General features: G+C 36.3%; 1 protein-coding gene across 5 annotated transcripts in view; it reads right to left on the bottom strand.

Moving 5' to 3' along the window:
• The window catches only part of PTBP2 (polypyrimidine tract binding protein 2), a 55,200-nt gene that overhangs the window by 14,903 nt on the left and 14,962 nt on the right, over positions 1 to 25,335 (bottom strand). For all 5 annotated transcript variants that reach the window (XM_075508307.1, XM_075508310.1, XM_075508309.1 and 2 more), the window contains 4 exons: positions 11,925 to 12,097; positions 11,313 to 11,456; positions 7,446 to 7,610; positions 7,260 to 7,370 (listed from right to left, as the gene is read on the bottom strand). In XM_075508307.1, the coding sequence (XP_075364422.1) occupies positions 7,260 to 7,370; positions 7,446 to 7,610; positions 11,313 to 11,456; positions 11,925 to 12,097 (593 nt within the window). The remainder of the gene's footprint in view (positions 1 to 7,259; positions 7,371 to 7,445; positions 7,611 to 11,312; positions 11,457 to 11,924; positions 12,098 to 25,335) is intronic.

Consider the following 25,335-nt stretch of genomic DNA (forward strand, 5'->3'; position numbering starts at 1 on the left):
TACACCTCCAACAACAGTGCAAGAAAGACTACCAGCAACTAGGGTTTTTTCAAGATTAACTGTTCACACGTAAAGTCACAACTGTGAATGCGTGTCTTGAGCTCCTTATGTGGCAATAAAAGAATGAGCAACAAACCCTAAAACCCTGTTCCTCTCAAACAGACATCCTGAAAAAAAAGAGAAGACAGTAGCCATACTCTTAGTGAATGTACATACAGACATCATCTCAAAGAACTCTAGTTACTGCTAAGAAACTTCTCTTTCTTTGAGCATTTATCTATACATACATTCACCTGTGACACAGTACCACACCACACACATGCCAAATCAAGGAGATCAAGTATCATGGGACCCTTCTACAAAATGTGAGTGTCATTCTTTACCTTGGCTGTGCCAGCAAACCCATTACTTAAGCCTCAAAACCAGAAGTAGCAAAACTTATGTCATCACGCGATACTAAGAGTGTAATGATACTGAATCATTTCTAGGCCCCTCCCTTCCCTCCATTCCCCCTTGTTACTAAAACGTACCCTCCTCTTGGACTTTCCCAAGGGGAAAAAAAGACTCTGATAAGTGGCTCACCTCCTGCCAAGAGCTTGTCAGCAGACAGATTCCTGAAAAAACACACTGTGGTATTTAGGAGCACACAAACAAGATGCCTCGTAAGAACATGCAGAAGACCAAAGAAAACAGTGGTAAAAGAACAAACAAAAATCCCTTTCTCAATTCAGACTGACACATAACCCAAGGAGAAAGGCACATGCCTGAACTGACAAAATGACCTCAACTCCACAGTGCAAACACGCTATCATCCATACAAGTTTCTCTATGGCCACTTACAATTGGTTTTGGGAGGGGGAAAAACCAACAACAACAAAAAAACCCAAACCAAAAAACCCCACACACCAAACAAACAAAGATGACTCCTAATAACTAAGTATGGTTCCACATCAGCTATGGCAGTTAAGAAAGGGAGCCAACCAGAAATAAAGAAAATCACAATCCCTAATACTAGTGAAAGTTCCAAAATAGTGGAGTTGGCTGGAAAGAAGCTGGTATTCCTAGACAACTACTACAGTAGAAACATTCAAAATATTTAGAAAGGCTCTTAACAACCATTGTTATATTCAGAAAGAATTCAAAATCTGCTCGTGTCTCAAGGCAGCACCTTTCACTGAAGGCAAGAATAAGCAAGCAAGGCCTAACAACATAGAAAATAGCAGAAATAGCCTGGGAAGTCATAAGGATCCAGAACAGAGAGTTATGACTGTCTGTCACACAGTAAAAATGACCATACAGGGAATATCGACGAAATGGAGGTCTGCACCACAAAAACCAATACTCTCCCATTTTTAAAAATAATGTCAAACCACCCCCTCCTTTTGCTCATAGCAGCCAAGAGGATGAAGAGATGAAAACTGCTGACTGAGAAAAGATCCCACAGATTAAGAGGTGAGACGAGACTGTTCCAACGGAGGAAAAAAAAAAAAAAAAGGAAAGAAAAGGGTAAAAAAAAAAGAAAAAAAAGAGTTCAATAAGCACTATTTTCTCCTGCTGCTGATGTGCTGATGTAATCAACCACACACAAGCTTTTCTGCAAAAGGACAGTAAGAACTTCTACCCAGTCAACATGGACTCATGACACTAGGCTCTCTCATTTCCCAATGTGATTGTGGGTGTTGGGAGAAGTGATAACAGCAGCAAAGGTGATCTCAGATGGCAAAAGTACAAAGTTACAAAATGCTGTAACATCCTGAATGACTGATGCAGCTTCATGCAGACAGGAATCAGATCTATCAGTAGGCTCCGAAGTAGAGGAAGAACATTTCTAGAATCATTTCTTGTCTCAGGCTTTCCTCATCTGAATGAAGGGCTTTCTGATGTAATGGATAGAATTCACTGCTCTTTTTATTTTCAGGGTTCAAGATGCCTGAAAATCCTTGGGAAAGAAGAGTCCCTTGAAAAGTGTTATATTCATAGGAACTATGCTTGGATGAGCTTCTCCTAAGACCTGTATAGACCACGAATCTGTGGAATGAAACCCTCCTACAGGAGATAGTCAAGGTAGCCCTCTAAAAACCAGAGAGAGATATGCCACTTACAATATTCTTTAGCTAATTCACATATGGTACCTAGAAGACAGGCAAGAACACAGTTTGGGAGATGGAAAATTATTTGATGTTTTGATATTCTCATTTTCCAGTTCAGAAATAGAGCCCAGAGATTTAGCTAGCAGATATTTCTGGAGACACATGGCTTCAAGCCACAATAAATAGTGTATCTGCCCCTCTCTTTGTCAAGCACTGTAGGCACCTAAGATGATGATCCAAGACAGGAAATAGATCTCTTGCAGGATGAGGATAGCTTTAAAGCATTTACCAAGGTCCGATAAAGAAAAATCAAATTAGAGGGGAGAGAAAAATGTGGCAGAGAGGGGCAACACAACCATTGCCTTCTCTCCAAACTCACGGGGGGGGGGGGGATATTTAGTCCCTACTTTCTCTCTTTCCGAAGTGCACAAAGCAGGAGAAACTAGAAACAAAATCTTTATAAGAGCATAACAGTTCAAGGCATTAAAAAAAAAAAAAGTAATCCTTACAAAACATACTCCAGCTCAAATAAGTACCTCAAAGTAACTGAAGGTCATATGGTAAATATCTCTTGGGAGAGATGTGCCCCAAGTGCACCCTACAGATACGCGTTTGAATGAAATTAATTTCATTCAAACAAGTGTCTTGGATACAAGATGTTTTTGTGGCTAAGAAGTGTATGTGAAACACATTCCATTCTCGAAAAATAAGATTCCCCCCCCATGCAGTTCCTTGACTGCAGGACCAGTTGCGTATCTTATTGTTCTCTACAAAATTGGAAAATCCAGGACATAAAGTGTTGCTGCGCTTCCTGGGCTTTCTGATACAATGGATACAATCCAGCACTGTTCCGTTTACCTGAACACTACTTACCATTTCTGAGCACAAACTGTGCTCTTTAGGATCCAAGATGCCCAAAAATCCTTAATGCAGTAATCATGGGTAATTGCCCCAAAGCTAAATATCTTATTGTAGATGTCCTTGCTTTCCATTCTGGCAACGACTACCTGAAGTTCCTATTACAGATTTTAGGGCAATGTAGCCTAGCGGAGATCTTTTGCAGACTGCTACCAGTGCAGAGCCACCCTGAGCCACCTCAGGGTCTGGAGCAGAAGACTTATGAGGAGCGGCTGAGGGAACTGGGGTTGTTTAGCCCAGAGAAAAGGAGGCTGAGGGGAGACCTTATCGCTCTCTACAACTACCTGAAAGAAGGCTGTAGCGAGGTGGGGGTTGGTCTCTTCTCCCATGCAACAAGTGATAGGACGAGAGGAAATGGCCTCAAGTTGCACCGGGGAGGTTTAGACTGGATATTAGGACATTTTATTTCACTGAAAGGGTTATCAAGCATTGGAACAGGCTGCCCAGGGAAGTGGTTGAGTCACCATCCCTGGAAGTATTTAAAAGACATTTGGATGAGGTGCTTAAGGACATGGTATAGTGGTGGTCTTCATAGTGTTAGGTCTACGGTTGGACTCGATGATCTTAAAGGTCTTTTCCAACCTGTGCGATTCTGTGATTATGTGACTCTGTGAAGCTGTCACTCAAAACAACTGGAAAGAATACATCTTGAATGTAGAGTCAAACCTGAACAGAATCTCCATAGAGGTACTCTGAATCACCTATGGGCCAAGTAAGGACCACCTGGCCAACTATAACAGAAACTCTCAACTTTACTTGTGATTTTTTTTAACCCACATTGGGTCAAGATGACTGTCATGTGGTACGTATGAGTCCCAGTTAATCCTCCATAGATGAGGCATTAATAACTGTCAATATCCAAGATTTGGCAAGAGTACTTTTGGTGCATTTACACAAAGACAACACTCTGGATTAGCCAGCTGTTCAGACAAAAACACTGGCATTCTAATCTTTCTATAGTATACCAGATCACTGGTATTCAAATATTTAAGTTTGCTGCTTATGCAGAGGGCACTGATTATTTACTATGAAAATGAGCTATTTTTTGCTGCTTAGAATATCTCCTTATGCGTACAGACATCTCCAGGATATCACCTTCTGTTTCATTAGGAGAAGCACAGTAGTTCGATGTGCTCTACTGTTGCACATTCTCAGTACTTTCTCCAACCCATGGCTTGACTGCTGCATCACACCAAACCTGAAGTTTGTCGTCTTCACCTCTACTTGCTGGTATAACTAACTATAATGATTCAATCTGAGGGTGGTGATGAAACATGAATCAGTGTAGCCATAAACTACTTTTACAGGAAATGAATTTCTCACAAAGCAAGTGGAGCAGGAATGCAATTTTTCACTACTTGCTCATTCAAATAGCAAAAGTGGTCCCATAGGGCTAGAGGCTTCATATTGTACATTCTTGTCAGTGTCACTATTTTCTCAGAACCTTCAAATGAATAGCATCTCTCCTTGGTACTTACATCACTTGAGTTTTTCAAATTGCTCTTTAACTTCCTTAATAAGTCTTCAATTTCTATTAAGGCCACATTCTGATTTCCTGTGAAGAGTGCCAGTGGAAAATTAAATTTCCCCATTATCTTCTATAGTAACAACTGACGGAAAACAAATTGAAAACTTCTTTACTCTTTTACCATGCTTTTAATTTTGAACTCCATGCAACTTCAGTGTAGCCACCACATCCTCTTGCTTCTACTGTATTTCCAGATGTATTTAAACTGCAGGGTATTTTCCTATCATCTGTTTCTTTCCTTTAGGTATTTTTGTTTTGGTGGCACTTCCATGTTTTACCACAGCAGCTCAACCATAAGAACTGTACTTATTTTACTCTATTTAGCTTGGGAGGGTAGCAGGGAAATCAAACCTTCCTTCAAATTTAGCATTCTTCAATACCTGCAGTCGGTACTAGTCTTAGCATTTTGTCTATTTATGTATAGATTGGTTAAAATATGAAACTATAAGCCTAAGACCGTTTCAATTTGTCACTAAGATAGGCCCCAAGATCACTCGGACAATGACTGTACATGCAGGAGTCACTGTTATTCAATGAAGTTTAGTCATTCACACATGAGCTACCACTAGTGAACAGCTACCCTAATCAAAACATGCAAAACTGGAGAAACAAATACATGCTTTTTTTTTTTTTTTTAAATTATGACCAATACAGTATCCCACAAGCTAGTATCAGTTTGTCAGAAGTCAACAACAGCAAGAGATTCTTAAGTTCCTTTCATACTTTTACATACCTCATCCTTTTGTTATTTTGTCACTTCTTTATAATATATTCCTAGAATTACACTGATAATTTTCAAATCACTACAGTCCATTTCACAGACGCCACCTTACCATTAAATCTTCTGATAATATAAGACTCAAAAAAACGAAGTCAAAAGATTTATCACTTGATGTCGTATTTTGCTTCAAAAATGCACTTTAAAAGGAGCATTAACATCTATTACTGAAAAATAACTTTCCAAACACAAATCAAGACTGAATTACAACATTCTGCAACAAACACATTAGCATCCAACTGTTTATCAAATATTTCAAATATGAATCTAAATGACTACAGTTGATTTCTGCAGCAATTGTAGGTTAAAGATCTAGTTTCTGTATTACTATTTTAAACCTACTTAAAACCTGGAATGTGTATCCCATCCAAGCAAATTTTTACATATTACAGTGACATATTTGCATCTCCCTCTGCTCTGAGACATTTGATACTATTCATCTCCAAAAAGGATATCCCTAATTTAAATTGTACTCCAAATCTACAAATATTTCCAGACTGCTTTTCAGGAGTAGATTATCTTAAAGTAGATCATCATAAAACTTGTTGCAGGTCTTCTTGTCTCTGGCTAACTTCATTTTTCTCAATAGCATGAAAACTTAACACTCTGCTTTTTTAAAACATGCCTCTCATTTTTTGTGATTCCCCGTCTTGACCACCTCACAGTTTTTTAATCAATACCCAGTATTTCATTTGGTGATGAGGATAAAAATTAGCATCCTCCACCACTTAATGAAGGTCTTTATTTCAATATAGTCATCATTCTTTACAGCAGAAAACTAAGCCTATTTTTTCTTTCCTCTACCAAGATATTCATTGCCAACTTATTCTGAGGTGCAAGCTTTTCATTTTTTCCTGAAGTTCTCAGCTATTCTGTCATCTATGGGCAATAAGCACTTTCCATGCTGCCAAGCAACACTTAACCAGCACATCAATTTTAATCAGCCTTCCACAAACCCAGACTGCATGTGAAGGTCTGAAAATATAGATTTGTTCCATTTATCTCTTGGAAAAAAAACCAAACAAAACCAACAACCAAACAAAACCAACAACCAAACAAAACCAACAACCAAACAAAACCAACAACCAAACAAAACCAACAACCAAACAAAACCAACAACCAAACAAAACCAACAAATCTAGCCTTCCCCGTTGGTTCAACTTTCTTATTGCCACAGATGTGATCATATCGCATTCAATTAATTCAAAATATCTGGTCTAGACGACATGGTGTTGATCTTTGTCATAATTTATCCATAGGCTCTCTCCTGCTATAATGAATAAAACCAGTTACTCTTTCTTGCCTCTCCTACCCAGGATAGAAGAGCTTCCAATAAAACAAAAGTAAGATCCTGCTCTCATCTGTCATTGCTGCAAAGCTTCTTCATAGTCTGGTCCATGAGTAAGACAGCACTCTCTCTTCTGGGCATTTATGGTTATAATGAAGTTTAGTTTTTGTGGGTTTTTTTTGCATACTACAATTAAATACTTTCACAAACCTCTACCCAATCCACAAATCACATCTTTGTTTTGATGCTTAGAAAGTATCTACCAACAATAATCCAATGAGCTTACTAAATTTGCTGCTTACAGTGAATTAATTATGCATCAACATTACATCCTACATTTTTACTTCTCATTGACATTTTCACCACTGCAGTCTTGCATATTATTTCATCTCTGTGCAGTCTTATTAAAATATGTGTTCATAATTATAGATACATACAATTCTTCAGACATAGTGTCCTTAAACATAGTATCTTTAAACACTGATTTTACACAATATAACAACATTATATAATAACTCCCAGTTGTTTTTTAGTCTCAAAAAATTCACACAAGTGGTGGAGGAGTATGACACATTATTATGGTCACTACTCCATCAACATTTTACAAACGTTTAGAGTACAGGAAGGTCTCCAGCCTTAAAAGAGAACGATACTTACTAGTTTTGCTTGCTGTGCATTTACTGGATCGCCATACTGCAGTAAAGCTTGAAACTGGTTATTCTTTGTGAATGTGATTATCTTCAATACAGCACCAAATTTAGAGAATATCTGCCAAAATATTGTAAAGTTTTACACACGAGTTCCTCCCAATCATAGCTCAAATTAAAATGAAATTTGCCTTACCTGATGAAGAACATCCAGGGTTACTGGATAGTACATATTATCAATAATTATTCTAAGTACTGGACTCTGAGCTGGTGTCACTGCGCTCTCACTAACAGTGGTCCCACTAATGGGAGCATTTGTTGCCTGCACAGCCGTCACTGCCTGAAGAACAGCTTGGGCACGCTAAAAAAAGAAAAGACGACGACAGATTTTTTTAATATTTCAAGATTATAGCTAGAAGTTAATTAGCAATATTAATATAGTTAACTTCAGAAACATAAAATAGTCCACTTATTTAAAAGTCGGAGCTACAGACATAACACAGCGTAAGTACAATGCAGTCTGACTCTGTGAGAAGAGACAATAAAAATGAAAACATCAATTAATCCTTATGTCACAGTAAGGAGGGGCTCCAAATGGCACCAATATTAACCTTCCTAGTAGCAAGCTTATTGTTCTACTAGTAAGGATAAAGAAAGCGAGAATTTTCTATGTTTCAAGACTCTTTACAGACTTTTTTTCCTTTCCTTTAAGGGGACAAAAAAAAACCCCAACCCAAAACAAAACACAAAACCAAAAAACCAAAACACAATAAAACCAAACCAACCAACAAAAAACCCAAGCCTACAGAAACCAGAAGTATTTATCCTGTTTTTCAAGAGACTGTATTACAGTTAACATTTCACTGCCATTTGAATTATGTAGAAGGCTCTGATAGGAAGGATAATGCTAAATTAACACTTCCAAACTTCTCAGTTTTAACACAATGCAATAATACACAAGACTGACAAGTGTCAGAAAGTAGTATCCACAGAGAGGTAAACAAACTGGTGTCTGTTACCCACCCTCTTTCATAAAAAGAAAAACAAAATCCTCTCCATGTGTCAGGATTTTTTTGTTTTTAAACACAAGCAGGGTTTTAGAAATTCAAAGGAAACCACATGATGACATCACAAGAACACACATCTATGTAACTACTTCCACTGCCAAAACGGACAGTATCAGAAAGATTAGATGCCTTTCTGAGAAAGAAAAAGTGCAGAAAAAAGGGTTTCCATTCAATACTTTCATTACAGTAGCCTTATGAAGCAAAACAATACAAAACAGAGACACAAGTGAGCATGCCAGGTAAAAATAACAACCACCATATTAACGCATCCTGCATATTTTAGAGGTATTAGAGCTACTACACAATTTCATGTCTCAACTTACATGATACTCCTCATACTGAAATGAATCAATGAGTAAGGAAAGGGGGAGGCAGAAGACCTGATGAACACTAGTTGGGAAAACAAAATTTACCTCTATGTTTAACATTAATTACTGTAACTCCATAAAAACACCTTTTGATAACACCACATTCTTTTTTTCCAATGTATGAACTACACAACTTTCAAGCTCGCCAGATATTCAGCTGAGTTGCATAATTACTTCCTACTCCTTCTGTAAGCACAGAAGCAGCACATATCAATTAAAACTCACTCCTTCAAGCATCTGGAAAAGTTTAGACTGTATAATCCAAAGAATCAAAATCTGTGAAGTCAATTTTAACATATGACCCTTGTTAGCACTATCCATCTATACTTATATATCATATTTCATTCCACTGAAGTTAATGTGAATACAGGAAGGCATACAGGACTTAACATTAGCAAATAAGGATAAAATCTATAAAACTATTGTGACAGTGAGTATTTTGTTAAACAAGTTCAAAATAACATTTAGTATCATATATAAACAACCACTTTTGAAGACATTTGAGTAGTATGTGAAGTTTTTTTTCTTATTTTTGCAAAATTGAAACGGATTTTAAAGGATCAGCTACACCATTCAGAAAGTATAACATTTATTTATTTCTAAATGTTGCAATGTCTGTGCAGAAAGACTAAAACCATGCATTTATGACAGGCTGATGATTAAAGAGAATTACAGATACAGAGGTCATTCTATTCTCAATTCTTCTGAGTCTAGATACTGTACGAAGGAGAGAGATGTTTGTTTTAAATCTGAGTTTAAATGCTCCTCTCACAGTGTTTTGATGTCTCACAGGAAAAGGATTTTCACAGAATTATAAAGCTGAGATGAAAACTTAAATGGTCCCTTTTGAATCTGTTTATTCAGAGCCAACTCATTCTGAGTACATAACTAAAAATAACTTGGAAGCTACTATTATTGAGAAATTCAGAACAGAATAGCTTAATGGAACTTTTCCTACTTTCATTATTTCTGGCTGTTTGAAGTACCCCTTGGTTAAATACATTTTTTTTCCTCTCTTTTTTGTAACTAAGATACTTGCAGCTTTCTCAAATTTTTCATCCTGTCTTTCCAGTTATATGTACTAACATCTTGAGTTCTTCATATCTTCCTGCTTGAACAGCCAGAAAAAGACAATTTCAAAATGAATTTGGCTGGATGAGAAAGCTTTCAAATACAGATTAAAAATTTAAGTTTTGAGTATTAAAAAAAAAAAGCAGACTACAATCAATCTACAAGCAATAACTGCACCATCTTTATTTTTCCTTACAGAAAAAAGAATATGCAACCATCTTGTGTTTTACAGAATGCCTCATGAGATACTAGTTACACAATACATACTGCCAAGTACCTATTTATACTATTTAGTTCTAAATTAAAGAAATAGAGACCTGAAAGACTGGGAATATGTTAAAATTGGGTATTAATGCATACGGTGACATAAAAGCTGTTGAAAAGTCAGCACATTCTATACATTGAAAAAGTGGACACATGAAGTACAAAACCAGTATCACCACAGAAGCCAGAGGACAATGTAAGAGAAAGCTTCTTAAGGGAGTATGTCCATCCACTATGTGTGCAGACAGAATTCATCCTCTATCTTCTTTTTTCAAAAGTAAATGAAGGTATTTATTTTTCTTTATAACTGACATTTTGGGGAGGGGAAAAAAGAAAATCTCAGTTTTTAAGAAGTACCTTTAGCAGACAAACTATCTAATGATTCTAAGGAACTGTAATGTTTAGAAAGATCAACAGGAAAATCAACACTATACTTGATCTGAACAAAGATGTCTTTCAACAGATTACCCTGAAATTGTTTTTAAAGGTAACAGCTGTAATTTTATTGTTTACATACCTTACCTAAGACAGGACACAAGTAACAGAAATTATAATTTGGTACTTACACTGTCTTTTGTAACATCAAAAAGAAAACGTTAAGAAATTAACCTTAAAATAATAATCTGACTTGTGGAAAAGTTGATTCTCTTTTCTCCCCCTGTAACTTGTACAAAATGGTCACCATGTTAACTTTGCTAATTTTCCTGTTCTACTAAAAACAGACATGCATCTATATTTATTGTGAAATAGGTTTCTGCAGGGGCAAGGAACAAAACATTTTTTTGTTATTAAGTATATTTGTCTCTACAGTGATCATTAAGGTTTTCTTCTCCAGCAAGAGCAGATCACATAAGCTGAGGTTACCAGTGTTACCAGAGCGATCATTCAAAGCACTGAAATGGAGGCATTGGCATTAGTCATTATCACTAGGGAAATTCAAATTGGCATTAGAATCTCAGGTGTCAAAATTAGAAAGTTAATTTTTTCATCCTACAGTCTCTAAACTAAGATGAAAACTTATTTTATGAAAAAATTTAAAGTTAAAAGGCACTTCAGAATCTTTTTCTTTTCACATTAAGGAAACATTAAGAAAATTCATTGTAATGGAAAGATCACACAGAAAGCAAATCCCCTTCAATGTCACGAAATGGAATGATCATAGGTAAGACTACAGTAGTGTTAGAACGTGGACGAAACCAAATGATTTAAACATATGCCACATGAGCCAAGAATACATGCCATGCCTCATTTTCTACTGTCTGCATCTGTAATACTACATAACAGCAAATATACCTGGTTAAGTGTGTTATCAGTCTTCAGTTCTTTATGATTGGAATACTGGATATAGATAGGTTGGTTACGAAGATGAGGCGTCACAGCAGAGTAGTAATTAACCATAGTGATAGCTGCTTCTTCTGTAGCAAGTTCCAAAAACGCCTGTAATTAAACAATTTTCAGCATTTACAAAGCAGATAATCTTCATATTAGCAGCATATAAAAAACACTTAAAGGGTTTGACAACACATTTTAACAAATATCAGTCTTCAGAAGATGTCATTCTCTAAATACCAACTTTATTTGGTAAGCTCCTTCATCTCCAAAAATTAATCTGTGAAGATGCAGGACTAAATATCTATCTTACACCTAACTTTTTGCTTTATGTAGTTGCCAACCATCCCTCGTTCCCTCCAAAAATATACTAAAAGACAGTATAAGTTCATAAAAAACATCAAAGGAACAAAGGGGGGTGTTTTGTTGTGTTTTTTTCTGGTTTTTTTGTTGTGTGGGTTTTTTTTCTTTTTTTTTTAAATACTGACTGTTATATGACCTATTTCAATAGCATTTTAACAGCATATTTTGAAATTAGACAGTAAGCATACTAAAAAATGGAAAGCAACAAATTACCTGATTTTTCCCTTTCAGCATCAGGATGTTGGTTACTTTACCAAAAGGTAAACCTAAAGCAATAACTTCCGTTTCTGTCACTTCCCCAGGCAATTTCCTGATATGAAGAACACGAGAAGGAGCCCCATCCATTTTATCGTCACCTTTGAATTTCTTGTTGTCATTACCATTGGCTGAAAGACATATTCAGACTCTATTTGAAAAGTTTACTGATATTATTAGTGCTTTATTTAAAAATGCTTTTAATAATAAATATGAGATAATTTTTAAGTAAACATCTCTTAGTTTGATCTAAATAAAATTCAAGGGTTCAGAACAAATTCTGAAGAGACAGATGTTACATAGTTTCATGAAAGGTGGACTGTTCAAGACTAACTCAATAGCCCTCTGTGATAACTCATTTTCTAAACAACACAAAAACCACAGCAAATCTTTATCATCTCACTTTCAGTGAAGTATCTCATATAATAGCATGTAAGAATATTAATTATGACTCAGAAGGGCTCACACAAGAACTCTAAAGTACATTAAAAAAAAAAACAAACAAAAAACAAAAACCAAAACAAAAAAACCCCACACCAAACAATTAGAGATTACCCAGAATTTTTTTGAAAGGAGAAAAACGGTGGTGAATAGTTACTAGAAGAGCTCCTAAAGGAAAGTTGTAAGGATTGTTTGCACTACGGAACCAGACACAAAAAGTAGAAAAGTATCAAAGGAAGACAGAAAGCATTATTAATGCTGAGAAGGACCACACTGGAGAAAGGGGATGACCCAAAGGACTGACATCACAAAAGTCTGCTGAAATCCACAACCTCAGAATTTAAGGATCAAGTACAAAAATGTCCATTATGAACTATGAGTTCACCCATAGAAAAGGAAAAACCAACTAAGAAACATGATGCAGCCATTGGGGTGGGGTGGGGGGGTGGGGAGGAAGGGGACGGGGAGGAAGCACGCACCAGACAAGATTTTCCTAGCAGAAGCAGGGAAGCATTAACATAATTGTACAAAGCACCAGAAAGATACTATTCGGAATATTGTCCAGAATTCTTGTACAGAATTACAGCAAAATTCCAGCTTGAGCTCCTTTTTCTTGAACATATGCCATAAAGAGCTAGCCAGTTGGATGGAAGAAGTCTTGCTTTGGAAAAGCCAGAAAAAAATTATTTACTTTGGTTAAAAGGTAATACAACTGCTGCCTACAAATATGTCAGTGGAGTAAACATCAGAAAGAGTCAAGAGCTAAAGAACAACACTGTCATAAGATATGTGGGTATTAATGTATTAATTAATTCTGGAACTCAGAATGCACTTAGGTATGAGAGAAGCAAGTGTTAAAACTTCCTTTTTTCTACTTCTGGCTACAAAACATGCAAGTCAGCTATTCAACCTCTGATTTCCTGTTAGAAGAGCAGTTCAATAGCTACCTGTATTTCCAAAAAACACACAATTGTGACTAGTAGAAAAATATTTGTAATTATTAGGGTTCAAATTCATGGGTTGAGGGTTTATACCAAAGAGGATTGGAAAAAAAAAAATTATGAACAAGACTACTTTTATTTACTCACTAAAAAAGTAGAAACAATAAATGGGGTGTGAAGGGAATCAATAGGAAGCGTTTATGTATGTTAAATCCTCCAAAAGCCTCATCTTCGTAAGAAAGTTGATGGTTGCAATTTCCAGAGGGAAGAGAATAAAGAATTCCTCAATTACCGCTCAGCTGTAACTACAGAATATAATTCTGAATTTGTGCCAGGAAAGTAATTTACACCTAATCTGATTCCCTGCATAAAAATTTTGCATTCATTTATGACTGTCTTGAGCACAGAAAGTTTTGCTTAAGGGCATGCCTAAATCATAATCAAGAATTCAAGTTCTTAACTCAGTTTGCCTAAACCAAGCCAACTTACTCAAGATTAAAAAACACAGAATGAAACGGACTCTCATTTTTACAAGTCAAGAACATCCACACTCCAGATTTGGATTTGAAAAGCCAAACCAGCTATGACATTTAACTACCTTTTCAATGCTATTAAGAAAACTGGCAAACTCAGGGTCTCTGCCCAAACCTACAAACATATTTTTTACTTTTTCAAGAATAAGGTCATTTTCCATACTTCCATTCAAGGAACTGATGGAAAAAGGGTAAATCTATACAACGGGAACCGTTTCCATCACTCCCTTCTATCTTTTTCTAACAGCTAAACCTCTTCATTCTAATTTGAATGTTTCTAACTTCCACTTCAGCTATGTATCTTCAGATTTAGCTAAATCTAAAATTCAAGATATTCTCTTAGTTAAAAATAGCATGCCTTAGAGGCAGGTCATCCTTTAACCTTCCCCACTCCCCCACCCCACAAAAAAAAATTCCAGGACTGAGCTTTTTTAAAAGTTCTTGCACTGTGGAACACTTTAAGTCTTTTCCAACTTACTATAGCAGACAAAACAACAAAAACCTAACGACATCAGAACTGGTCAAAATTCAGCTAGCAGTATCTCCAACTCACAATGCTAGAAGGGGTCAAATCCATGCAATAGTATGTATTTTATTTTGGTGTGCTGCACAGAAGGACAAATTTTGATGGAACACACAAGAGTCAAATTTCAAAAATACACACTAAATTAGGATCCAAAGTCCATCCTTAGTCTACTCAAGGCTCTAACCTGTATCATTTTGGAAAATGGGGCGAAACTGGGCTTCCAGGTAGCCAGATTTCACCTGTTCAAAATTACACAATATAGCACTTTATCCTCAAAGTGACAGACACCCAAAGTTTATGAAAAAGTACTTGTATTTTTCACCTGAAGCTCATTACACAATAGTCTTCCCTAGTTCTCAATTTAAATCTCTACAAAAAACTAGAAGAAAACATTATAAAGTGTGGCAGGCTTAACAATGTATTACAAACAACACATTACAAACGAACTTGCAAAGAATAAAAGAATTGCAGTGATACTGAAACTAGATTTTCAATGCCTTTCATACTTAAGCTTTCTAAACAATTTGAATTCATTACAAGTTTCAAAAATTAAATATGAAACATTAACAATGAGAAATGAGAAAGTGAAAATAAAGTTTTTAAACTAAAAGATTTTCTGAAACTGATAAGAAACCTGTTTTTATTACATCACCAGAAAAGTATACACCATGAATACTCAGATCAGTACTTACAGAGCTGTTTTTGTCTTTTGTGTGGTTTTCAACATGTAATTGTGACATATTAACTTTTCCACAGCATAATGTCCAAGAATTTTTTTTTTTTAAACTGAAGCTTGTATTTGGATTAGGCTTTAGGTAATCCCAATATTATTAGTAAAAGTATCAATGGCAGTACACAATCACTCACATGTAGGTATTTGCAAAGAAATGTTCCTTTAAGAATTATTGTATTACTTGAATAAATTGTTTTTACATCTATTTGCATTGCTGTCTAATATTTGCATTTTACAGTTTTTCAACTTCTGCTGCAGTAGGTTTAAAGAACAAATTTGAAAGACATATTTCGTTATACTATATATCTTTTCTTAAAGAGAAGTTAACAGCTTTAACTTAACTCATGTATACAAGTCTCATACACAATTTTATTTTTTAAACTATCTTAAACTAAACATCCACTAAACTATTTAACTTTTTTACTTACTGTAAAAAGCAGCTATATAGACAAGTGCCTGTGCCAAAATGTTTAAGTGAAAAAGCAGATATATAAATATACTAAAATAATATACACAAACAGATAAAGAATTATGTACTAAAGAATGTATGGCAACCAGAAAAATGGGGGGGATGGGGACAGGGACGACAGGATGGGGGGACTGGCAACAAGCCTTCTCAATGCTATGTAAATGCCCAAAGAAAGTCTTCAGCAGTAGGGCAAGCAACCATAACAAAAGCTGTTTATTACTTATCAGCAGAAGCATACCTTGCACAATGAAAGCTGAACTGGTAACATTCATAAAAAATGAAGCCTACCTTCTTAAAGTAAAATTTACCCCAAAACATTTAACACTGGCTTTTAAGAAATCAGAAGAAATTAATACAACACCAGTTACTACTGCTTTTCTTGAAAGCCAAGGGAACATGAACTGTTTCTACTTTTGATTATCTAGCCAGCATAGCTTAATGCTAATTTACTATTTCAATAATGGCAGTAATACTCTGTGTGTGTCATATACTAAATATGCATGCACATACATAAGTCAATTTTTCAAAACATTTGTGCAACAAATAAAATATAGCTTTTAGAACAATTATTAAGATTTTTTTTGGCACTGTATGAAACCTTTCTCCCTAACTTTAGTCTCTTATTTGCCATTTTAAATGGTACTTCTCAGCTGGAGACACATCATTAAACTACACTTGGGAATAGAAAACCACAACGTTTAGAACATGGGAACACAACTTGTTCAGAGCCACTGAAAGGTGAATTCAACTGCTGTTAAAACAACAACTTCATTCTCTAACAAATTGTATCAGCATAATCAGTGTCCATAAAGTTAAAAGGTAAGTCAAGAAGAGCAAGGTACTAAAAGAATAACATTGTCTTGTGGTAGAAATGGAGTCTATGGAGTTAAACAAGCAACTCAAAAAATCCTTCCCTATACAGCAGGAAAAAGACAAAATTGCAGAAAACGGGGGGGGGGGGGGGGGGGGGGGGAAGGGGATGTTGGAGGGGGAAACCTCACAAGCCAACTCGTAACTACTGCTGAGGAACTGCTATTAAACTGGAAGCCTATTGGCAAGTCATCAGGCAGTTTGGCTTTCGTCAGACTTAAAAAGCCTGATCCAATTCAAACCTCTTGCTGCTAATGCTTTAACAAATATAACGATGCACTGAAGAGCATAATGCTACAATATCTACATTGGGGGAAAAAAAAAAAATAATAAAAACGTCACCGTAAGAATAGCATGACTAAAACACTGTACTAGTTTTGGCTGGGATAGAGTTAACTTTCTTTACAGTAGGTACTATGGGGCTATGTTTTGGATTTGTGCTGAAAACAGTGTTCATAACACAGAGATGTTTTAGTTGTTGCTAAGTAGTGCTTACACTGGCCAAGGACTTTTCAGCTTCCCATGGTCTGCCAGGTGCACAAGAAGCTGGGAGGGGACACAGCTGGGACAGCTGACCCCAACTGACCAAAGGGCTATTCCATACCATATGATGTCATGCTCAGCATATAGAGCTGGGGGAAGAAGAAGGGACGTTCGGAATGGTGGTGTTTGTCTCCCCAGGTAACTGTTACGTGTGATGGAGCCCTGCTTTCCTAGAGATGGCTGAACATCTGCCTGCCCACGGGAAGCAGTGAATGAATTCCTTGCTGTTCTTTGCTTGTGTGCACAGCTTTTGCTTTACCTATTAAACTGTCTTTATCTCAACCCACAAGCTTTCTCACTATTACTCTTCTGATTCTCTCCCTCATCGGGGGGGGGGGGGGGGGGGGGGGGAGGAAGGAGAGCGAGCGGCTGTGTGGGGCTTAGTTGCCAGCTGGGGTTAAACTACGACAAACACAGTGTCACTATTAGTTCATTTACTAATCAAGTCACAGCCTGAAATATATAATTAAAAAAATAATTAGAAATCTAACCCTGAATATTTGTTACCTTCAATTCAGACTACTAAAAAAAAAATTCCTGTCCTGTAATGGCCATTGCACTGATGTAAGCCCTCTTTGGCTCTCCACCAAGGCGAAGAAAAATCCAGTTTCCATATGACATCAGCTATTTCTAAACAAAATCTCATCTCTACAAATGGCATTCAAAGCATTATTTCCCATCTAAATAGGATACTACAGTCTAAACATAATTGATACATAAGCCACATCCCTGTTGCACAGAGTTCCTTCAATTTAGCATAAATCAAGTTGTTGAAATTGAATGCTTAAGAGTTGACGACGCCTATGAATGGCCATTATCTAAACAACTTGGGTTCCTGGCATTTTTAGGTAGAAACTCCTGTATTATTAAACAAAGAAACAGAAACCTATATAGACAAGCAACAGAATGAAGTGCAATGTATACAAGGCATACTGTAAGTCCGTGGCATTCATTTGTTCAAGCTATGAAGATTCAATGCTCCCAAGTAGTTTTTGCAGAAAAACTGATCTTAAAGTTCAGCATAACTCCTAGCGAACAGTGAATAGCTTACTTCCTGCTGATAACTATTTTTGAAAACATATTTTAATAAGATTTCATCCTAGAGGAGTTTTTCTCTACACACAATTTTTTTTTTATTTTTCGAGAAATACATAAGCAAGACCTAAGTGTTCTGAGGCCAAAAATACATAATTTACCTTGAAAATATATGAAGACTTTATTTTAGATGTGTAGTTTTCCTTTACAATAACCTTCTTTCATATTCACACAATCTCCTAATACAGAAATGTAACTATGGCTATGGGCAAAGATTTTTGCATACAATAAAAAGTTGCTTTCACCTATTATTTCCTGGAAAGAAGGGAAAAAAAATGTTAAAAATTCATGACAAGATGGTGGTTGTAAGTCCCTGCATATCTGCAGTAGTGAAATAACTGATAAATAAACATCCTTTCTGCAGGAGTCAATCTGTTTCACAACTGCCAGTACACACCAACAACCAACTACAAAAAAAAAAAAAAAAAAAAAAAAAAGAAGTAAATACTTAGGCTTTCCCGAAACACTTATTTCATCCTCCAATACAATCAGTTTATACATTAAAGCAGCTTACTAACAGTATTATTCATTGTTGTTGCTAATGTAGAAAGTACTACTTCTTTCACATTACCTAAATATATGAAATTTAATGTTGTCAACAAGTAGAACATAGGACACATATCCACACAGGAAATACCTGACCAAAAGAAAGGCAATGAAATTATGAAGATACCCAGTTTACAATTGTGGATTATGACCAGACAGAAAGATTAAAAATTGCAGTCGCTACTGAACATAATCATCTGCGTAAAACAACCAGCTAAGGAAACCGCAGACAACCGCAAATTGGGAGGGTATAACAGAGACTATTGTGGTTTCGTTTCTGAGGTTCTTTCCTTGAATGCATACACCCAGCCTGATACCACAGCTAGAATGTAGGAAGAGGAGACCTTTGGTCTGATCCAGTGACAAACTCTTCTACAAGTGCCAACAGGTTCCCAAAACAAGAAAAACAGGACCTTTGTTTCAGCAGACATCTTCAAAAGTTCAAGCTAAAGATAAAATCTGGAATTTAAAATGTTTGAGAGAAAGAACACAAAAGGACATACTACACTCAAAAATAAGATAAAAACATGAAGAACGTGAAGTTCTCTGAAGTCTGCATTTGTTAACCTTAAAATTAATGTTTACATGTTCAGTGTTAATTATGCTTATTTGGTTGGTGGGGGTTTTTTGTTGTTGTTTTGGGGCTTGGAGGGGGGAGTGTGTTCTGCAAGACTTTGTACTTCAAAGTATTTATACCCCATTATCCTTGCCTTGCTAGGCCACTACTACATTGTGGAAGTCTTACCACTTGACCTAAAACATTAACCAGTAGTAAGAAGTGGATTTTCACCAGGGACATGGGCCATGTGCAAAGGAAAAATTTGACCAATCAACAGTAAAACTATCTTACAGTACAAAGAATACTGCCTATCAGGAATTTGAGCTTAAATAAGTAAACATGGTCAAGGAATTGAAAAATTAACTACACAGCTTTTAACTGCAACATCTGCACATAAGCTGCACCTCTGTTTCAAATCCCACTGAGCACTAAGTTTTCTAAGCAACTATGATAACACACTTAAAAGATGGTATAGTGGCTGTTCGATGTTGCACAGTCTAAAACTAATGCACTTCACTTTGGCCCTTAAAATATGTAAAAATACTAAGGCTAGAGTGAAATGCAACTGAAGTGGAACAAAAATGAATTACCATGGCGTAGTGATGCAGACAGAAATTAAGTAAATTAATAATAATAGCCACATTTTATTTCTCCCATCCTAAGGTTTTTTGAGAGGTTTGGTTTCTTGGTGTTTTTTTTTGTTGGGGTTTTTTTTTTTTTTTTAAAGTTTCTTAATTTACAAAAAGATACATTGTTCAGGCAGTCAGAGCATTAAAATTTAGTTCATCCACATGCACATGCCCATGTATATCTGTAGAAAAATGTAAATTATAGTCTATTATTAAATTATTATACTTTCCAATCGCATGTGCTGTACTTCAAATCTTTCCAATTACTATTAATTGTAATCAATTTGCAAACTTCAGAAGTAAATTACCTCTGTTTAGGCATCATTAATGTTAACTAATAACCAATTTTACTTAATGTGCCATCAAAAACAGCACATCTATGTTTATTCCCCAAGTTAAACACAGCACTTGAAATATTATTAGCTTGTATACCTCAGTGCTAAGTATTCTGTTAAGACAATGAATTACCTACCAAAGTCACTGCTAACATTCCCTGCTAATGAAGTAAAAACAAGATCAAGATTAATAGTATCGTTTAAAGCTCCAGGAGTTTGGTGAGCTCAGTTGCAAAATTATTTTTGAAATGTTTTTACTGATTGAACTTAAAACACAAAATGTGAACAATGAAACTGGTGGCAGCTATAGTAAAAAAACCTGCCAATTTTTCTTCAACCCCTTGCCTTTGACAAGCCAATTTTCATAACACTTTCACCAACATTTTTCACTTTTTATCTACATCTCTTAAAAATTTTATTTTTTTTGTGTGGATTTCAGCAATACAGTTCATGGCATGAGCATCTCCATACATACAACTGTTCCTAGAACTTCCTTTAAGCAGTCCTCCACCTGAAAAGAAAAATGCCTCACAAGAAGTTTGGCATAAAAGTAACCCATCACAGAGGAAACGCCTTTTCTAGTTCTTAAAGAGAAGGGACTTTTTTTTCATTAGATTTAAAAGCTGCAGAATAAGCAATGGCAGTTACGTATTCACGGAACATACAGCACTGAAAGGTGAAAAAATTATTTATGTACAGTCATTTACAATGTGCATAACTAATGTCTTTAAAAACAACCAGAATCAAAAATATTTTTAAAATATCCTGGCTTCAGCTCTGGTTTCCCAGAATCCTGTTACCAAACCATATTTTAGTTTACCTAAACTGCCTTTCTAGTCACTGTCTGTTGTGCATCAACACACACACACACACAAAAGAATTCACAGATCTTTATGAGAGGGTTATACTCTCCAAAGAGACTGGAGCCAAGCAAGATTATGACAGAAAATAAGAATAGACTGACAATATTTTCAGAAAAGCTGAAGGAAAACACTAATAGTAGTTCAAGCAGTATTAGAATACCTTTGGTTCTGACAATACAACTTCAACATATCAATATCAGCTGGTGCTAAAAAGCTCAGAAACTTAAAACATCTAAGATCAAAAAGAGAACTAGTTAGAAAAGCTTAGATATTTGCTGACCTGGAACCTTACAAGCTGTCCTCCCTTGCAACAAATTCTGATCTAGTAGATGGGATTCTTCCCTCAGTGTTTACAGAATGATGTTTCAGCCATACTACTAATTCAGGAAAGAAAAAAAAAAATCTTGTATATTTAGATATGCTTAAGTGAAATGACATTCCACAACAATAAGGACAGTAATCAAATTATGTCCAAAACAGGAGATACAAGGGTTCAGAATTAAGTGGTAAAAGAACTCACACAGTAGTCATCCTCAATTATCCAAGTCTAACTTTCTTTTAAGGCTGTTCTTTTACAAAAGGCACACAAAGTACTTAAGACAGTAACTTGACTTGTACTGAATGTTAACATAACATACTGTCAACTTCCTTTCATTTATACAGTCTTGAAGATGGATACTGATGACAAAGCTGTTTAGAAAATGCTCAAGGATCAGGCCTTGTATTTTGATCAATGTCATCTGGACAACAGTCCAACATGCTAGCATTTTCCTTAATTCCATATTGTTTATCAAATTACCAGTGGTTCAAATGATCAGTAAGAATGCAAACCAAAAGTTTGTCCAACAATTTTGCAAGTTTCTTTCACAAAAATATATGGAGGGATTCATATGTAAGACTCCCCATAGGGCAGAGAAAGCATGCATGTTTCACACCTTTCTCTGACTAAGAAGGAGAATTAGAGCAAGAGTATTCATAAAAGCATTAAAGTACTACAGTATTCTAACTGAATGGCAGCTGAATACCAAAAAGACCTAATGGAACTGTTACCACAATAAAAGGGTAGGACAATCATTTTTGAAAACCTCATCTCCAGTCTCACTCCTAAAGACACAGCCCCCAGTTCTACCAAAAACACACACTTCCATGAAAAGGTCATTTTTTTGACAACTTAGGCAATTTGTTTTAGGTTAATATTTCTATAGCAGAGATTTAGAAAGAAATGAGGCTGTGATTCACAAGCTTCTGCTCTAAGTTTAGGCCTGCTAGGGCACTGCTATCGACAACTGGTTTTTTGATGGTGTATACTTTTACCAGTAAGGCTCGGAGGATTACAAAGACAAACTGTCTCTTTCTTCTGTTCATCTAGGTATCTGTTTGGAAAAATATCATGGGATCAGACATTGAAAATATCAAGGTCAAAACCAGAATAGTTTTCTATGTACTCTAGAAAACGATGACCAGGTCTCATAAAATCATGACACTTCCAAACTCTAAGAATGACAGGGCAAGAAGTAGTATTAATTTTAAGAGTTACAGAGTAGGCCAATTTCTACAACATGTCTTCTTTACAAAGAACTTAATCAATGGTTACAGATTCTCTTAAGCCCTAGAAAATCTGAGGAAGATTCATCACTACCATGCCTTGGCTACAGCAAAAAAACTGTTCACAAAAGTTTTAAATTCTTCTAAAGAGAAAAGTAACAACAGAACTGAAGCAAAAGGAGGACATTAATTTGGACATAAAGAATACCTGAACTCATTTGGCTTCAGGAGATGGGTACAGAAAAATTAACATACGGGTTTCCATTTCAGATCAAATTATCTCCAAATCTACACTCTGAACTTGTAAACTGCAAGTCCAGAAAAAGTACTTCTAGGCTCATGATAAACAAGACAGCTATGGGAGGATATATTCGGAAATAACACTGAATTGTGGATTTAGCCTACTCTACAGGGGTTTTTTTATGCTATTTAACAAAGGCAGGCAGGCAGAAGAGAAATTTGAACACAATCCCAAGAAACCGCTTAAAAACAAACCAAAAAACCCAAATGAAACTAGCCCTCTTTCCACTGAGCTCTATAGAGAATGGCTTGAATTGTAATACTGCATTCAGATTGGGGTTTTTTGTTTGTTTGGGATTATTTTTCCACCAACCTCCTTTACGTATTACACAATTAATATGAAAACTTTTATAACAGGCAACTGATACTACAGGAATCAGGCCACTATTTAGACCACTGTTGCTTGTTAAGGAGATCGTTTCTGAGAAGTCATTTATGGTTCTGGATGCCTAGAGACATATCAAGAGGTCTTACTTGTATAAAGCATAAAGAATCAATTAATCTGAAAACTCTCTCACAAATGCTTATTCTTTGGTAACAAAACAAAAACAGAAAAAAAACCCACCACAACACAAAACCCAAACCCTACATCAGCTTAAAAAGGGGGAAACAAAAACAAGGTGGGGAGGATAATCTGTATTTGTTAAATACATCAAACTCCCAAGTCCACATAATGGAATCAAAGCACTCTTTTCCATTTTAAGAACTTTTTGAGGAGAAAAGAATTTCTGTATTTTTTCTTCTGAAAACTCAAAATTATAATAATTCTTATTTCAATTTTTTCCCTTTAGCTTTCAACGTTTTTTTTCCTTTGATAAATTAACTTGCATTTAGTTTTCCTGAACTGAAAGTTTCTCTGACAATATATGGAAAATGTGGTAACATTCAGGACTTTGTCTTGGTAACACTGCTCTCCTCCCCACCCCAGCCGTCCTCCCCACCCACCCAAATGCAAACACACACACAACCCAAACTCCTTTTCATTCTAGTTCCTTATTTAAGTAAAGCAAACTGCTGAAACACTAATATCCAGGGCTGCAGGGGACATCAAGAAAATGAGAACAAGAAGGGGGACCTCTTTCAGAACCAGAAGGAAGAAAAGCAGGGGACATAAACAAATCTTCTGGGGTTCTAAAATGGCTATGAAGGCACTACACTGCATTTTTTATCTATTCCAAAGAAGTATCATCTCTTCACCTTTGGTCATAGAACTGCTAATGGAAGTGGTTCTCCCCTCTTCTGCTGCCACACTCCTCCACCCCACATTGCACTGAATCTAGCAATCGTGCAGCCCCATGACTGATCAATAAGTTGTTCCAAGGGAAAACTACGCTTTTTGGCAGTACAGTTTAATGCTGGATTAGCTCATTCTGCAAGTGTATGAGCACTCCAACATAGAGTGTGGAGCACAAACATACAGAGTTGGGGGGGGAGGGGGGAGGTTTCTGCTTGTGCTAAGGATATAGGATGAGAAAGCACGGAACTAACCATTCTGGCAACAGCTGCTACAACAGCAGCCTAAACGTAACATGAAATTGCACCCTGAATCCCAATCTTTTACTACTAGATTAAAAGGAAAGAGTCTGCTACTTGTATCAGCAACTATACTGCTCAACGCATACTTACAGAAAAATTGATCAGGCACATTAAAGCAGTGAACCAGGCAACTATTTGGAAAGCCCAGCAACACCCTGATGCCATGAACCAATTCCTCCACATCTCTGAGGAAAGAAAAAAAAAATGCGGGGGGGGGGGGGGGGGGGGGGGGGGCAAGGGCAGAAAAAAAGAGAAAAAGCAAGACCTCTGAAGTGAGCCCTCCAAGGGAACTCAATGCACGTTCAACATACAGAAGCATTAACTGCAATAGAAGGCATTTTCGTATGTGCCAATTCATATAAAGCCCTTCTATCTAGCATCACCAGAAATTTGGCTAAAGAACAACCACCCTCACTTTGCACTGACATTCTGAGATTCTACCGCTGCGATCTCAGACTGAAGTAGCAAAGTGAAGTTTCCTGCTTTAGCAGTCTAAACCAGAATAGAGCAAAACTCTGTTTTCCTGAATCCATACTATATTATGAAACTGGGACAGTGTTCTTCCTTGTAATGCTCAGACTCACAGATGTCTGTGTGTGAAAAAGCTGATGTCATACAGGAGTTGTTAAGCTGTTTACCTTTGCCTGGTAGTTGTGATTCCTTACTTTGAAGGCAGTTGTACAGACAAGTGTAATTTTTCTTCCCATCACCCACCAACAATTTAGTGTACAGACTTCTGAAAGTTGCCTCTTGTTTTATGGGATCATTCTTCTCAGATACGCAAGGTTTGCGAGTATATACAAGGTGACTACAGTCTAATGCATGCCAACAGTTCACCCCTCTATAGCACAACGGATTCTTGTTTCAGTGTTCTCCCCTTGTAAACAGGAAATGAGTCCAAGTAT

The sequence above is a fragment of the Mycteria americana genome, chromosome 7 (genome assembly GCF_035582795.1).
Source record: "Mycteria americana isolate JAX WOST 10 ecotype Jacksonville Zoo and Gardens chromosome 7, USCA_MyAme_1.0, whole genome shotgun sequence".
Classification (NCBI taxonomy): domain Eukaryota; kingdom Metazoa; phylum Chordata; class Aves; order Ciconiiformes; family Ciconiidae; genus Mycteria; species Mycteria americana.